At 43.9% G+C, this 17634-nt stretch overlaps 1 protein-coding gene across 1 annotated transcript; it reads right to left on the bottom strand.

Moving 5' to 3' along the window:
• Nucleotides 1–5049: 5049 nt before the first annotated feature.
• On the bottom strand, nucleotides 5050–11113 carry LOC110170985 (interferon-inducible GTPase 5-like). The gene is made up of 3 exons (XM_020936670.2): nucleotides 11037–11113; nucleotides 6280–6828; nucleotides 5050–5859 (listed from the first exon to the last, which is right to left on the bottom strand). Exons 2-3 carry the CDS (start codon nucleotides 6818–6820, stop codon nucleotides 5222–5224), a joined length of 1179 nt encoding a protein of 392 aa, XP_020792329.2. The 5' UTR covers nucleotides 6821–6828; nucleotides 11037–11113; the 3' UTR covers nucleotides 5050–5221.
• Nucleotides 11114–17634: the final 6521 nt, after the last annotated feature.

The raw sequence follows: 17634 nt of genomic DNA, 5'->3' as shown, positions 1-17634 counted from the left end.
TCACCACAAACAACTAAAGGTGCAGCAGCGCCACCAACTGGTCAGGAGGGTGAACTGACACCAGACTTACTAATAACTAATAACTAACTAAATATATAAATATATAAATACATACATAAATACATACGTAAATACATAAATAAATAACAGCAACAGTGATTAAATACTAAAGCAAAATAATGAATCAAATCATGTCAATCAAATTAATATCCCTAAAAAAAACAGGACTAAAACAGGACTAAACCCGGACTAAACCCAGACTAAACCAGGTCTAAACCAGGACTAAATCCTGCTGTGTGGACGTGTTTCCTCATTTTCTATCAATAATATTTTTAATTTGGTTCAGTAAAGTCTGGACTTTTTATTTTCTTTTATCAAACAAAACTTCTTATGTGAAGATTTCCTCGTCTTTGTTTCTCTACAACAAATCAAGTAATCCAAAGTAATCAGATTACATTACTCACTTTATGTAATTTAATGGATTATGTTACAAACTACATTTTGGTGTGTGTAATCTGTAATCTGTAGGGGATTATGTTTGAAAAGTAAACTTCTCAACACTGATTATTTATTTATTTAGTATTGAACAAAAGCAAAACGGTGCAGTGACACAAAAAGGGCGTTGGGGATGAACACTGAGACAAAACGAAGCAACAGAGATAAACTTGGAATGTGCAAAAGCAAAAAAGGCAAAGTATCGAGTAAGAAAGTTTTCAAAAATATTCGTGCACATAGAATAGAAATCTGTGCATATTTGTCTGCAGTTGCGTTACAGACGTCACAGCCAATGAAATGTTACACGTTACAGTTTAATGCAGCTTCAGCATCAGTTAATGTTCATGTTTACAGGCAACACCTCAGTATGTTTACAGTATTTACCAACCAGTATGAAGTCAGTCTCATCATCAGAAGAGCCTCGAGTCTGAACATCCATGTTCAGGTCGTGTTACAAATTGTTACAAATGAAATTGTTTTTCAAGTTTTAAATATTTTAAGAAGTAAATATTAAAAGTAATAAATATATTAAACCCTTTAAATACAACAAAAATGTTTGAGGAAATAATGATTTGGGTGGAAATGGCTTAAGTCTTAAGTGGAACAGGGTGAATAATTGTCTGATTTTCAGGCAACAACTTGGAAAATGTTCAGTAATTCGAGCTCTACAACCTTCATTTCAATTTTATTTTAAATCTTTTTCTTTTAATAAAGCATTGGTGGGTTTGTAAACCAACAAATGAAGTAAGTCTGGCCTTAACTAATGCTGTTATACATGATTATGTGTTTTCCCGTCAATATCTCTAAAAATGTTGATGTTGCAGCCATTTTTAATTGGTAAACATCCAAAAGTTTAACTAATTCTTCCCTGATCCAGGGATTATTCCCTGTTGCTTTCATCAAATAAACATTCAACTGTTCGAGAGAAATGTTACTGACAAACCAACAGAAGAGGGAATGATTTTCTGACTACAGGGCTTTCTGACTAGTGGACTTTCTGACTAGTGGACTTTCTGACTAGTGGACTTTCTGACTATAAGGGTGTAACTGTCAGTTTAACGGCCCCGTGTCGTGGATGGATTTGCTAGTTCATTATAACTCATATTTAACCCAGTGTCTGTAACCAGGACAGTTTGGTGTTTGGTGTAAACTGGGACATTTCAGCGTCCTGAGGAACCTTTGGTCCCATTTCATGTGAGAAATGCAGCAGAGATGAAGGTTCAGACTGATGCTCACTGTGGCTGTAGTCGTGAATGTTTTAATCTAAACACACAGAGAACCTGATATTTGCTCATTATCCCTGGGATAATGTTACATCTGATGTTCACCAACTGGCTCCACTGTGTTTCTACTAAGATGTCGGTGCAGTTTCCCGTTCAGAGGAGGAGTTTCTACACAATATCACACAGCAGCGTTCGGTCCCTGAATTCAATGTGGCAAGACAAGACATTTTTACAATAAATTTGAATGAACCTCCTTGTTGTGTCATTCCTCTGTTTTTACTCTGATACAAACTTAAACATGCTCAGTCTTGATCTTGATCGATGTTTCTTCTGCTCCATAAATAATGTCTGTGAAGTGATGACGTATTTATGACAGTAAAGTTGCGTTTGTGAATTTGTATTCGTACTGATGAAAGTTTAATCGTAAATTTTCATTTGGTGATTGTAATTCTTGACGTCGTAACTTTTCAGTTCATATTCTGATGATAAAATACACACAATATATTTTATGTACGACTGGACTCATTGGAGAGTTTACAGATATTTATTTTATGCTCAACTACAGAGAAATATGCACCGTTTTCCCAAATACGCACAGATTTCTATTCTATACACACAAATATTTTTGAAAGCTTCTTACTCCACAGCAAAGAAAGAAGAGAAAGAAAAGGCGATTGGGAGGTGACCAGGGGATGGGGATTACAATTTGTGTTTTTCAGAGACAGTTTATGTGGTTTACGGTTGTGGCGGGGCTCAGTTAAAACTCAGGCAAGATCGAATTTCCGAGTGCAGGATTTATTATTATTTAGATATTTACAGTTTTCAGTAAGTATTTACAGCAGCCTTTTACCCCCTGACTCCTCCCACTGACATATAAACATATCAAACTAATCACTGTGCAGAGAAACGATTTCACAGTAAACCCACAGTAGTAATAATCTACATGAAATAACTAAAATAATGGCTTAATAATGTGTAAAATAAATAAATAAAAATCATGTTACATAACGCACGTCACGTTCATTTGCTCCAGCAGGAAAATCTACTGGACACAAAAATATCAGTTGGTATGAATTTGAAGTGTGCGGCATTTTGCAGAAATCCTGTGAATAAAACTGTCAGCAAAATGATGTGTATAATGTGTAATGATGTTTTCTTCATTCAAGGTTTTTGTTACGTGTAAATGTTCTGTTTGTTTCCAGTAGGTGGAGCTAATGGGGCATGAGAAAAAGAAATGAAGAAGGTTTCCAGGGTGTGACAGGCAGAAGTTGGAAACTGGGTCGATTTGGAGAAATGTGGGTAAAAAAATGTTCTCATCTTTTATTGATGATCGGTGCTGAAAAGAGAAAAGTCCAGGTTTTATGCCACTGAATATCTTGAAATTGTGTGTTCTGGTAGAATTTTCCTCTGGGTTGAGTTTTATTGTTGCTGAGTAAACTGATCTGAATGTGTTTGTTATTGCAATTTTTATTAAGAAATTCTGTTCTGTTTATGTATAAATTGTAGTGGTTAAAAACTGGAGCCTCTGCTGACCCTTCATCAGTCGTACTACGGACTTTGGCAAACATTCAGTGACTGATTTGAATTCTCTAAAAGGGATTGGGAATCAATACGTAAATGATATTTTTGTTCACCCAGGTTTGAAAAAAAATTTGGCTTTTTACATAATAGACCAGTGGTGCTCAATACGTCGATCGTGATCTACCAGTCGATCTCCAAGGTCGTGTGGGTAAATCTCCGTGTCTCGTCTCGGACTTGATCGCGTTTGGACTCGGTCTTGTCTCTCACTCGAGGTTTGACACTCAACAAGTGTGATCATATTTCATTCCGGCCGCTGCTGTTGGTAATAAACTTGTAGCGGGTGCAGGAGCGTGTGGTACCTGTTGTAGTACTCGGTGGTAGAAGTGTAGTAGTAGTAGTAGTAGTAGTACTTGTAGCGGGTGCAGGAGCGTGTGGGGCGTCTCAGTGCAGCCTGTGCGCTCATTTGAAACCCGCGGAGACTCTACGGCGCATCACAAACACACACGCTCCCTATGCACGGCTCGTCTGCGACAGCGTGTGCCCTCGTGTACCAGCGTGCATCACAGGGCAGGTTCAACTTCCTAAACATCCTACCTGTCCACCTGCCTCACGTCAGCACGCCGCCCCTCGCCTTTTCACGCTCTCGCTCCTTCCTGCGTACAGCCAACACAAGCCCCTCCCACAGTGCGGCTGATTAGAAGAACAAGACCAAACGTGGAGCAAAAACCAGTCTAAATTTGTGTTCCAGTGTTGGCACAAAGCAGGTCTACAGCATAGAGCGGATCTACAGAACAGACCTACTGCCACATTTGGCTGAAGTTTGTCTAACAAAAGTGACAAATGCATCTGTGTTTGTCACGATGTGCGTTTGGTTTGGTAAACGTGCAGAGGCTGGTAAATATCACTGCAAAACCACAAAAGAATGAAACTTTAAAAAACAGGTTTAAAAATCTTCCTTCACTTTTTTCACAGTTTTGTGTAAAGTGCCAGAGGAAGTTCTCTTAAAGAAGAGGTTCTCAAACTGTGGGGGAGGGTCCAAAAAAGGGGCACAGAGTGTTTCAGTGCAGTTTGTTTGACTTTGTATCAGGTCGATCATTTTGTAAGAAGCTCACATGATGAAAAAGTGTGAACACGTCTGGTTTAGAACATATTCATTGTTCCATATAAAACTAGTGCGAGGGGAAAATGATGTTTATAACAAAGCTTCCATGCGGTTAGAGCTTCTGATAGAAATAAGATCATTTAATTGGCAATTTAGTGACATTAAAATTACATTTCAATATAAAGTGTAGACCTCCGATTTTCTTAAAAATATTGCAAGGGAAAAGTTCCATAGAGTCGAGTTTGTTTTTTAAACACTCCTGAAGCCAAACGTGGGTCTGCACATTTTTTATTTATTTATTATTATTATTATTATTATATATTTATTTTTATTTTTTTCTTTACGTGGGTCCACTAAACCAATCGTTGTTGTGCTCTCGGTGACGTCACACGGTCACGTGACGCTGCGCACCAATCGCGTGAGCTCATTATGCCGCTGTGATTCAGTGTGGGTTCGTTGCTGTTGGAGGCTGGTGGAGAGTTGAGCTGCAGGTCAGTTTCTGCTTCATCCTCCTGTTTAACTTCTTCATTCCGCCTGACAGTCAATAAATTATATTGTACCTTTATAGGAGCAGAGACCAGACCAGGACCGTCGCTCTCAGGTGAGACTGTGATCTTAACACTGTAAGGACTGAAAACATATCAGATGTTCTGACGTTTTTATTAAATTCTGTTTTGAACAACATATTTAAAGAGTCTGATTCTTTATTATTTTTTGCAAGTAAAACATCAGGTTCAGCTGATCACATCCAAATGATTTTATGTCATATGTGTAAGTGCAATAGAATCTTTAGATCGATATAAACTCAAAAGCCTTTGTTACCAAGTGAAACATACAGATTTGAACATGAAGTCATAACTGCATAAACTAATTTCTTCTATTACACATCAGAGTTAAGCCCCATGCCTCTTGTGAAAACCCTTTGTGCGTCCTCACCCAGGGTTTCCAGTAAATATTTCAGAGCGAGGGACGTGGACAAAGCTGAAAGACCCATCGCAACAGGTATTCCAAGAATCGGGACATATTTGGTTCCCTCCTCTAGTGCCATAAGCCCTGCCACAGTTATACAGCCCCTCAGGACTAACATGACCAGCTCTGCGGTCACTTGGACCCCAGTCAGAGGAGACTTGATCTCTTTCTTCAGCTCTGTCATGGGGACTCCTGTAGCTTCAGAGAAGCTCTTCAAACAGTGTTCTGTGAGACCCAGAGCGTTCTGACACTCTTGCACAAATGCCACTATGATGGTAAGATCAACCATGACAGAACTTCCAGGAATTGGCACAGCTGCCCCTGCAGCAGACTGCAAAGCGTACAGTGTAATTTTGTTCTTTAAAACCTCTTTCTTCTTGTTGATGACCTCCAGACTGATGTTGGGCAAAGCCAGCTTTAGAACCTCTTGTTTGTGTTCAGGAAGTTCACACTCCAGAGTTTCCCACAAATCACCAAAGTCGTACAGGTTCAGGTCGAAGCTGGAGATCAGGAAGACCTTAGGAGACTCAATCTCCAGCTGTTCAAGTCCTGCAATAAGTAAAAGATGTTAGTCCAGCCGTGTTTCCATTGGTTTGCTTTAACTGTAGCGCTGGTTGAAGGTCTGACCCTGGAGGGAGCTTGCACCTCCCTCCCTCTCAAATAATGTGCATGTCATGTATTTCCAGTGATATGCTTCACAAACATTATTGCTGCACAGCAGCCATGTGCTCGCTGATAAACAGGAAGGAGTTTTGTGGTTACACGAGCTTCAGCTTTAGCCACGTCTCACACCACCAGTATAATTCATATAAATATAATTAAATACACTTTAGATTTGTATTGTATTAATAAAACATGAGTCATGTTTTGGTGACGTCACTCACGGAGCAGATCTCAGCCCAATGGAAACAAGGCAAATGTTATAAAATACAGTCAAAATAAAGAATATTCACATGTTTAAACAGTTACCTTTAATGCAGCTCTGCCTGATTTGTGAAAGAGTTTCTTCCTCATTAAAGTTTTTCTTGTTTCGTTTTTCATCTTCGATGTTGTGGTCGATTTTGGACCGAACAAAGTAAAACTTTTTCTTCATCTTCTGAATTTCTTCAGCCAGTTTTGCATCGTTTTCTCTGAAGCGATTGTCAGAGATGATGAAGAAGAAGTCAAACTTCTCAAAGCCCACAGTCTCAAGGTACTGGTCAGCCTTAAAGGAGGGAGAGCCGATCCCAGGCAGGTCCCATATCTTCACACTGGGGTGGTTTGGATGGTCGTACTCCACTGGGTCCATCGTGGTCTCCACAGGTCCAGTTGGAGCAGCTCCCTCGTCATAGTTCTTCAGGCCTCTGAGAGCATTGACGAAGGTGGATTTTCCAGAGCCAGACTCTCCTGTCACTGCGATGGTGAGAGGAACTTTCTCCAGTTTTTCTAAATGCTCCTTTGCCAGTTTCGCAGCAGTGGCCTGGTCCTGGTTTTCAAGTGCATCTTTCATTTTTTTATTGAAGTTCTCCATCTTGGTCTCTGGAAGTAAAAAAAAAAAAAATAAATAAATAAAATTCCGTTGGGCCTGTGCTGAAACAGCACTTGTGTAAATCTCTGTCAGTGAGTTGGACAGTTGGGAGCAGAGGTTAAACTATCACTGTATGTAAATGAGAAATGCACTTCATGATCTCAATAGGACCTGTGTAAATCTGTGTTTGAAATGTGTAAATTATATTCATGTATTTTGTCTCTCTCGCTCTCGATATAGATCAACATTTTATGTATTTAAATTGCACTGTAAATAAAAATTTAAACACTATACAACAATTTAAGACTAAAGAAAACGGACATATAACTTTTTCTTGTCTTGGCACAGACCGTTTTGGATTTTATGCAAACCGGCCACTAGGGGGCGCACCCCAACTTGTATCCATGGATTTTTGAAAACCTTAGGCCCAAACCTAACACCTGCCAAAAATCTAAAACTTTTCCAGAAGTGCATGATTTTCATCAATTCCCCCCTGACGGTAATGTTTATTGTGCATTGTCCCGGTTTGATTAAATCAACTCAACTCAAATGATATTGTGTTAATCTCATGTTTTCCACTACAGTAAGATGATCATGATCATGACAGTGCCCTACACACAACCCCTAACCCACCTAACACACACCCCCTAACACCACACACCCCCTAACACACACTACACCCCTAACACCACACACCCCTAACACACACCCCCTAACACACACCCCCTAACACCACAGTCCCACTAACACCACCGTCCCCCTAACACCACACACCCCCTAACACCACACACCCCCTAACACCACACCCCCTAACACACCCCTAACCCTAACACCACACCCCTACACCCCCTAACACACACCCACACACACACCCTAACACCACACCCCCTAACACCACACACCCCCTAACACACACCCTAACCACACCCCCTAACACCACAACCCCCTAACACCACCACACCCCCTAACACACATCCCCCTAACACCACACCCCTAACACCACACAGTCCCCCTAACACCACACACCCCTAAAACACCACACCCCCTAACACCACAGTCCCCTAACCACACACACCCCCTAACACCACACCCCCTACACCACAGTCCCCCTAACACCACAACCCCTAACACCACACACCCCCTAACACCACACCCACTAACACCACAATCCCCCTACACACCACACCCACCCCTAACACCACAATCCCCCTAACACCACAATCCCCCTAACACCACACCCACCCCTAACACCACATCCCCTAACACCACACCCCTAACACACACCCACACACCCCTAACACCACACCCCCTAACACCACAATCCCCCTAACACCACAATCCCACCTACACCACACCCCCTAACACCACAGTCCCACTAACACCACACCCCCTAACACCACAATCCCCCTAACACCACAGTCCACCCACTAACACCACACCCCCTAACACCACAATCCCCCTAACACCACACATCCCCCTAACACCACACCCCCTAACACCACACCCCTAACACCACACACCCCCTAACACCACATCCCCCTAAACCCACAATCCCCCTAACACCACACCCCTAACACCACAGTCCCACTAACACCACACCCCCTAACACCACACCCCTAACACCACACCCACTAACACCACAATCCCCCTAACACCACACCCCCTAACAACACACAGTCCCCTAACACCACAGTCCCCCTAACACCACAGTCCCACTAACACCCACCACACACCCCCTAACACACACCCCCTAACACCACAAGTCCCACTAAACACCACTAACACACCCCTAACACCACACCCCCTAACCCACCCCACTACACACTAACACCACACCCCTAACACCACACCCCTAACACCACAGTCCCACTAACACCACACCCCCTAACACCACACACCCTAACACACATCCCACTAACACCCACACCACACCCCTAACACCACACCCCCTAAACACACACCCCCTAACACCTACACAATCCCCCTAACACCACACCCCTAACACCACACCCCCTAACACCACAGTCCCACTAACAACTAACACCACATCCCCCTAACACCACAACCCCTCCCCCTAACACCACAACCCCCTAACACCACACCCCCTACACCCACCCCCTAACACCACACCCCCTAACACCACAATCCCCCTAACACCACACCCCCTAACACCACAGTCCCACTAACACCACACCCCCTAACAACACCCTAACACAATCCCCCTAACACCACACCCCCTAACACCACAGTAACACCCACCCCCTAACAACACCACACACCCCCTAACACCACAATCCCCTAACACCACAATCCCCCTAACACCACACACCCCCTAACACCACACCCCCTAACCCTACCACACCCCTAACACACATCCCCCTAACACCACACCCCCTAACACCACACCCCTAACACCACACCCCCTACCACACCTAACACCACACCCCCTAACACCACAGTCCCACTAACACCACAACCCCCTAACACCACACCCCTAACACCCACAATCCCCCTAACACACACACCCCCTAACACACCACACCCCCTAACACCACACCCCTAACACCACAATCCCCCTAACACCACAACCCCCTAACACCACACCCCTAACACACTAACACCACACCCCTAACACCCACACCCCCTAACACCACAGTCCCACTAACACCACACCCCCTAACACACACCCCTAACACCACAATCCCCTAACACCACACCCCCTACACCACAGTCCCACTACACCACACTAACCACCACCACCCCTAACACCACACCCCTAACACCACAGTCCCCTAACACCCCACACACCCCCTAACACCACACCCCCCTAACACCACACCCCTAACACACACACCCCCTAACACCACAACCCCACTAACACCACACCCCTAACACCACCCCCTAACACACCCCCTCCCCCCTAACACCACACCCCCTAACACCACACCCCCTAACACCACAACCCCCTAAAACACCACACACCCATAACACCACACCCCCTAACACCACACACACCACAACCCCTAAACACCACACCCCCTAACACCACACCCCCTAACACCACTAACACACACCCCTAACACCACACTCCCCCTAACACCACACTCCCCTAACACCACAATCCCCTAACACCACACCCTAACACCACACCCCAACCCTAACACCACCCCCTAAACACCACACCCCTAACACCACAGTTCCCACTAACACCACACCCCTAACACCACACCCCCTAACACCACACTCCTCCCTAACACCACACACTCTCCCCTAACACCACACCCCCTAACACCACAATCCCCCTAACACCACACCCCCTAACACCACACCCCCACACCCCTAACACCACACCCACAGTCCCCCTAACACCACCCACTACACACACCCACTACCACACCCACTAACACCACACCCCTAACACCACACCCCCTAACACCACCTAACACCACACTCTCCCTAACACCACACCACTCCCCTACACCCCCTAACACCCCCACACCCCCTAACACCACAATCCCCACACCACACCCACTAACACCACACCACACCCACTAACACCACACCCACTAACACCACACCCCTAACACCACACCCACTAACACCACCACAAACCCACTCACACTAACACACACACCCCCTAACACCACACCCCTAACACCACACACCCCCTAACACCACAATCCCCCTAACACACAACCCCCTAACAACACCAACACACACCCCTAACACCACACCCCTAACACTAACACACCCCCTAACACCACACCCCTAACACCACACCCCTAACACCACACACCCACTAACACCACACCCCCTAACACCACAATCCCCTAACACCCACACCCTAACACCACACCCCTAACACCCCCTAACACCACCCCTAACACCACACCCCCTAACACCACCCCCTAACACCACAGTCCCACTAACACCACACCCCCTAACCACCACACCCACTAACACCACACCCCCTAACACCACACTCCCCCTGTGACGGACCAGGCTCGTCCCTAACAACACCGTCCCTGGGGAGAGCACGTGAAGACGCGCGCGCCCGTTTCCGTATTCTTTGCGCACCGCTCGCCGCACCATTTCATACCAAATCACTGTTTTAAAAATAAAAATTTCCCAACACCTCCTGCGTGTCGTGCCGTGACTAACGGTGCGCACTTAGAAGCGCTGTTCAATTCATGTAAATCACGCTTAACCAGACATTTACTTCCCCTCGCGCCGCCGCCTTCGCCTCCTGCCGCGGGGTCGTGGGGTCGTGGGGTCGTGGGACCGCGGGGTCGTGGGGTCGCGGGGTCGTGGGATGTTCTGGCAAACCCGGACACACCCGCGCTGGGAGCTTAAATCCTGTCGTTGCGCGGGTTCAGGGGATCAGGTGAGCAACAGTTCATTTGCATGGCCAATTAAATGTACTGTCGGTCTCTCAGACGTTATATATAAAACCTCTTCATTCTGGGCACAAGATATTACGCGTATATACATACATATATAACGATCAAGCGACGGAACGTAGGCCGTTTAATCGTAGAAACGGTGTAATCACGATTATTGGGGGGATATTATGTAATGTGGGAGGGGCAAACGGGATATAAAGGTGCGCTTCTCCAACTCTGTCACCAGTCGCGACCAGGTTACGGTGGAGGAAACTTGTGTAGACACCGAGACACCGAGACACCGAGACACCGAGACACACAGACACACAGACACCGAGACACCGAGACACCGAGACACACAGACACCCCCTAACACCACATGTGACCATCATACGGGGAGGTGAAGAGGACATGACTGATCTGCATTTAGTGCTTCAAGGTTTCATCATACACACACTCAACACACACACACTTTTCTGTACTCAGGCTTAAGTCCATGACTTGTTGGTTGGAATGTTTTTTAAGATTCTCTCATTTGTCTGTCTCCTCATTTCCTCTCCTTCCTCTCCCACACGGGGAGAATTCTTTCCAAAGGTTTGGCACAATTTACACAATAATCTCTGTATATTAGAGTAAATAAGAGCAGTGAATAAATCAGGATAAATCTCCAATCAGGAAATTTAAACCTAAAAAAATGAGCAGACTGGGGTAAAAAAACAAACAACAAACTTAAATTCATATGTTTTACCAAAAGTTAACTGTGTTTTAATAAAACTTCAACTTATATGAGCTTAAGTTTTCACTTTTCTCTCCAGCTGTACACTGCAAAACCAAGAGCAGTTAGAGCAGGAAAAAAGTTGTGATATTACAGGTGGAAAAATTACTTTTTTCTACAAGTCAGTGATTGTATGTGAACTTTGGCCTTGGTTTATTTTAAGTTTGTCACTTAAGCTTTATGCATTATGAAGATCAATTTACATTTGTGTATGAACTGTTTAAAAAAAAGTCAAATTATCCAATTAAGAATATTTAGATGTAAATGATTTCTATATAAATTGTAAGTTAAACCAGTGGTTTATTACCTGTATTTACTGGTATTTAGTCTTATGAAAGTGTTAAAATAATGACCTTGAGGAGCAGAGCCTTTGGTTGTGAATCTGTCTGAATCTGAAGTGAAAGGAAAATCACAGATCTACAGCTCGTATCTAACTGTAGTTTCCTCTTCCTCACCCCTCAAGCCAATCCACTTTATACAAATATAAAATAATAGAAATATAAAACAAAGCTCTGTTTACTCCAATCAAACGTGTCAAATCAAAGTGAAGCACAAGTACCAGTAAATAAAACCAAACACTTCTGTTCTGCATGTTTTTATTTGCTTGTCATTTTAGTTTCGTCAGCCTATTATGAATTATTTTGTGCTCTACAAAGAAAGTCACTTAAGCCAGTTACTTTACAATATGCTCTTCCTCCAAGGCGAAAAATCAAACTTGTTACATCCAGATGAGAAAAGCACAGACATTTTCCCTGTCCACAAATGCACAAATCCTCCAAGATGGAGCCTCGTCAGTTTGTGAACTCAAATATCATGAGAATCCCTCTCGCTGTGTGAGATTAGGCTTTTGGGGAAGAAAAAAGTAAAACAGTTGTGACCTTAGGTTCCCTTTAATGCAATAAAATAGATAAATAAATAAATACAGCACATAAAATGACTAAGGCCACAGGTAAATGTATTAAACACTAAAAGGGCCAAGTAGAAAAGTCCAGTTATTTATTCTATAAAAGGAGCCCGACTTCTGCTGGTGTCAGAGCTGAGATTATTACTGTTTTGTGTTTGTTTTGTGTTTTGTTTTACTTTTATTTGACTGTTTTGTTGAGTATTGTTAAATGTTGGTCTCTTGGCTCTACTGCACCTTTTAATAAATGTTTGTTTTTAGCGTTGCCGTCCCTGGGCTTTTAGCTTTTAGTTTAGTTTAAATTCCTGGGTCGTTCTTTTTGTTTGCACTTTGGGATTTAAGTTATTTATTTAGACGTGATTCCATGGCAGCACTTCCTGTTTTGTTGGGGTGGGGCTGCCTCCTCAAGTCGTCCTTGTTTGGTTTATTTGAAACATTTATTTCTGTTCTTTTTTTGTGTGTTTTTTTCAGATTTGGTTTCTCCGCCCACGAGCTGCACGGGTTTTATCTTTATTTTAGTACATTTGATTAATTTTTGGCCATTTTATCATTTTAACAATCCACAAGACTTCAGACCTGATTTAGACCTGATTTAGACCTGATTTAGACCTGATTTAGACCTGATTTAGTGTCTGGCAATGAGTGGAATTACTAAAAAAAAAAAGAAAAAAAAAAGGGAAATAACCCGAAATGTGAAAACAGGAAAATCCCTGTGTGTAATCCATTTATTATTACCACTCATTAAAACTGTAATTTGTACTCTGATTACTCCGGTACATGTACCGTATTTTACGGACGATTAGGCGCTCCTGTGGTGAGGCTCGTCCGTGTCGTGTGTTTCGTCTGTTCTCAGGTGGAGTGTGTGGTTCTGCGGGGGGGGGGCCCACAGACTCACCTTCATCTACTACCTCCAGGTCACTGCTCGGCTTTAACACGAGTTTCTCTGCGTCTCAAGTGTGTATTTTATGTGTGAGTGAAACTGAAAACAAAACATTTGATTGTATTGATTCAATTAAAGTAATTAAACAACATAAATAATGATAAAATAATAGATTCTGAGCATTAAGCACAAACTAGAAGATTTTAGACTGGAATACAACATTTGTAAATCTGTGCAACTGCTTTTGTGTGTCTTGTTTAGTTTGTGTTTGTTGTGTAGTTGTAGTTGTAGTTTCCTCTTGTGTGTCTTGTTTCAGAGCGCACGCCGCCCGCCGCCCGCCGCGCCGCCCGCCGCACGCCGCCCGCCGCCGCCGCCCGCCGCCCGCCGCCCGCCGCCCGCCGCACGCCGCACGCCGCACGCCGCACGCAGGTTTGGACTTTTACTCCTCAAGGTTAAATATAAAAAACTACAAACAACCACAGTCATTATTAAAGATGATTGTTATTTGTGATTCCTGCAGTTTCATAAGTGTCACTGAATTTTAGAGCAAATAAAATACACTTTTATAGATTTAAATAATGAATGTAAAAATTTATACTAAAAAATGTAGTTTGGTGACCAGACGTCCCTGTTCCCCCGGGACAGTCCCGGTTTTGAGTCTGTGTCTCCTGTCCCAGCAGATTTATACAAAACCACTGATTTGTCCCAGTTATAAGAAATGTCCCAGGTGTCTTTATTTTTGACCAATCTGATCTAAACCGGGACTAAACTAAGACTAAACCAGGACTAATCTGATCCCTGTGGCGGTAACAATAAAGAGGAGCATAAATTGTCATTTGTTTTGCCAAAATACAGAAAACCATGTTTGTGAACGACCATAAAACCAAAAAAGCAGCGACAGAATCCCTCAGATCATGACTGATACGAGAATGTACAATCTTTTCACTCTTTTCACTATTTTATTTCTACCAACCCTCCAAAACCGAGTGTGTCCCAGTTTGGAATTTTGAAAATCTGGTCACTCAAATTTATGCACATTCATACATTATTGTGCTGTAACAGCCTGGTGGCGACAGCGGTTTTAGAAGGAACAGAGTCAAGTTGAGCCAGTTTACACTGCAGATCCCAGTGCATTTATTCCCGACAAGACAAAAAAAACTATTTACAAAAGTTCCAAAAAAGGTTAAACCAGACACAGCAGTTCCCTGCGCTCACACAGCACCTGCCCCTGAACCAGGTGAGGCTGGCTTCTTTTAAAGGCCCTGTCCTAATTGGGTGAGTCCACTTTAACGATCAGGTAAGCACCAATAATTTGTAAATTTAATATCTAAAAGCTAAACATCAAACCAGTGCCCAAACAACATCCAGTTACATGAAGTACAAAAATATATATATCTCTTTATTTAAATTAGCAGTGTTTAATGTTTTAAAATACTAAATAGAACAAGTTAAAAATTCGTGCTCCCCTCCTCCAAACACATGGTTGGCTGCCCCGGAACCTTCTTAAGGTGCCCTGGCTCCCCGGGGACTCTTTTGGCCGGAGCACCTGAAGCAGACCACACCAGAGGGTAAATAAAATTAATTTAACACCATTACTTCAATTTAAATGCACTTTTACTTTTTACTTATTTCCTTTTACAGGTAACTTCAATCTGCACATAATCAATTTTCAATAAACATTTCTAAAACTTTGTTTCAGAAACATCAGCATTCATCTGTGGAACCTGGAATTGAACCTCTGCCCTGACCACTGTTCCAGCTGAGCCACTGCTGCCCGAGTGGAAACATCACACTGTGGTTTAGGTTATGGAGCAATAAAAATACACAAAATCATAAGAAATAAAAAGTACATTTATTCTGAAGGCAAATGCTGTTTGTATCACATTGTGTTTCAGTGAAGGTGTCCTCCTCTGTCCCTCTGTGTCCTCTGTCCCTCTGTGTCCTCCTCTGTCCCTCTGTGTCCTCTCTGTCCCTCTGTCCTCTGTCCCTCTGTGTCCTCCTCTGTCCCTCAGTGTCCTCCTCTGTCCCTCTCCTCTGTCCCTCAGTCCTCCTCTGTCCTCTGTCCCTCTGTCCCTCTGTCCCTCTGTGTCCTCTGTGTCCTCTGTCCTCTGTGTCCTCTGTCCCTCTGTGTCCTCTCTGTCCCTCTGTGTCCCTCTGTCCTCAGTGTCCTCCTCTGTCCCTCTGTCTCCTCTGTCCCTCAGTGTCCTCCTCTGTCCCTCTGTGTCCTCCTCTGTCCCTCAGTGTCCTCCTCTGTCCCTCAGTGTCCTCCTCTGTCCCTCAGTGTCCTCCTCTGTCCCTCTGTGTCCTCCTCTGTCCCTCAGTGTCCTCCTCTGTCCCTCAGTGTCCTCCTCTGTCCCTCAGTGTCCTCCTCTGTCCCTCAGTGTCCTCCTCTGTCCCTCTGTGTCCTCCTCTGTCCCTCTGTGTCCTCCTCTGTCCCTCAGTGTCCTCCTCTGTCCCTCAGTGTCCTCCTCTGTCCCTCTGTCCTCCTCTGTCCCTCAGTGTCCTCCTCTGTCCCTCTGTGTCCTCCTCTGTCCCTCAGTGTCCTCCTCTGTCCCTCTGTCCTCCTCTGTCCCTCAGTGTCCTCCTCTGTCCCTCTGTGTCCTCCTCTGTCCCTCTGTGTCCTCCTCTGTCCCTCAGTGTCCTCCTCTGTCCCTCTGTGTCCTCCTCTGTCCCTCTGTGTCCTCCTCTGTCCCTCAGTGTCCTCCTCTGTCCCTCTGTGTCCTCCTCTGTGTCCTCCTCTGTGTGTCCTCCTCTGTCCCTCAGCGTTTTTATTGATTTTGCACATATAACATGACAATAAAAAGAAACGTACGAGATAAAAACTCTGTGCCGGAAGAGACAAAAAACCCAATGGGGGAAATATTAAAGCCTCCACCTTATGAACACATTAAAACTTTTACATTATCATTGTGCATAAAAATGTATATATATAAAAATGATATTTAAACACTATGCATTCAGTTCCTTTGATTCAAACATGGATTAAAACACAATAAGAAAATCCACAATTAAAAGATGATCAAACATTAACATGAAATATCAAACATTTCCTCAAACTCTTTTTAAACGTCGCCTCTGATCCGCGTCACAAACCAGATGTGAAAACTGCTCCAGAATTTCCCGCCTCTGGATCGTCGCAAAACTGACTCTTGATGAAAATGATGCATTTGACGAGTTTTGTATCTATGAATCTCTGCATTAGTTTTAAAATAAGATGTGAAATGTTCGGGGATCGTTGTTGAATTATAAAGAATTTATACATAAAAATACAAATTTGATAAATATTAATCCATAAATATTAAGAATGTTAAGTTTAGTAAATAAATGAACAGACGATGTTCGTGGAACAGAATGAGTTACAATTTGAACAAAACGTTTTTGCACCAATAATATTTTGTTCAGAGTCGTAGTGAAAGTGCAGCTCAGACGTTATTACAATATGACAGATATGGATCAATTCAACTATAATATAATGTAAATATAGAATTTGAGTCCAGAAACTTGCAAACTTTTCTTATAACACCAAGAGATTTGTTGTTTTCGTTCGGACACTGACGGGCTGAAGCTGGTCACAGTGGACGGAGCCACAGCAGATCTGTACGTTCTGTCCTGAAGGGGGCGACACGAGCTGCGCTGGACAGAGTCTGTGTGGAGATCTGCTCCAGGCCCTGAGACTCGACCTGAAGCCCTGAAGCACCTGCCCCAAGACCCTCACCTGTACCTGTTCAGGTGAGACACAGCTGCAACTCTGACCCTCTGACCCTCTGCTCCTCTGACCCTCTGCTCCTCTGACCCTCTGCTCCTCTGACCTTCTGCTCCTCTGACCCTCTGACCCTCTGCTCCTCTGCTCCCTCTGACCCTCTGACCCTCTGACCCTCT

Source organism: Boleophthalmus pectinirostris, unplaced genomic scaffold (assembly GCF_026225935.1).
Source record: "Boleophthalmus pectinirostris isolate CB_2022bp ecotype Guang Dong unplaced genomic scaffold, ASM2622593v1 HiC_scaffold_4, whole genome shotgun sequence".
NCBI lineage: Eukaryota > Metazoa > Chordata > Actinopteri > Gobiiformes > Gobiidae > Boleophthalmus > Boleophthalmus pectinirostris.
This window is presented reverse-complemented; position numbering and strand designations above follow the sequence as displayed.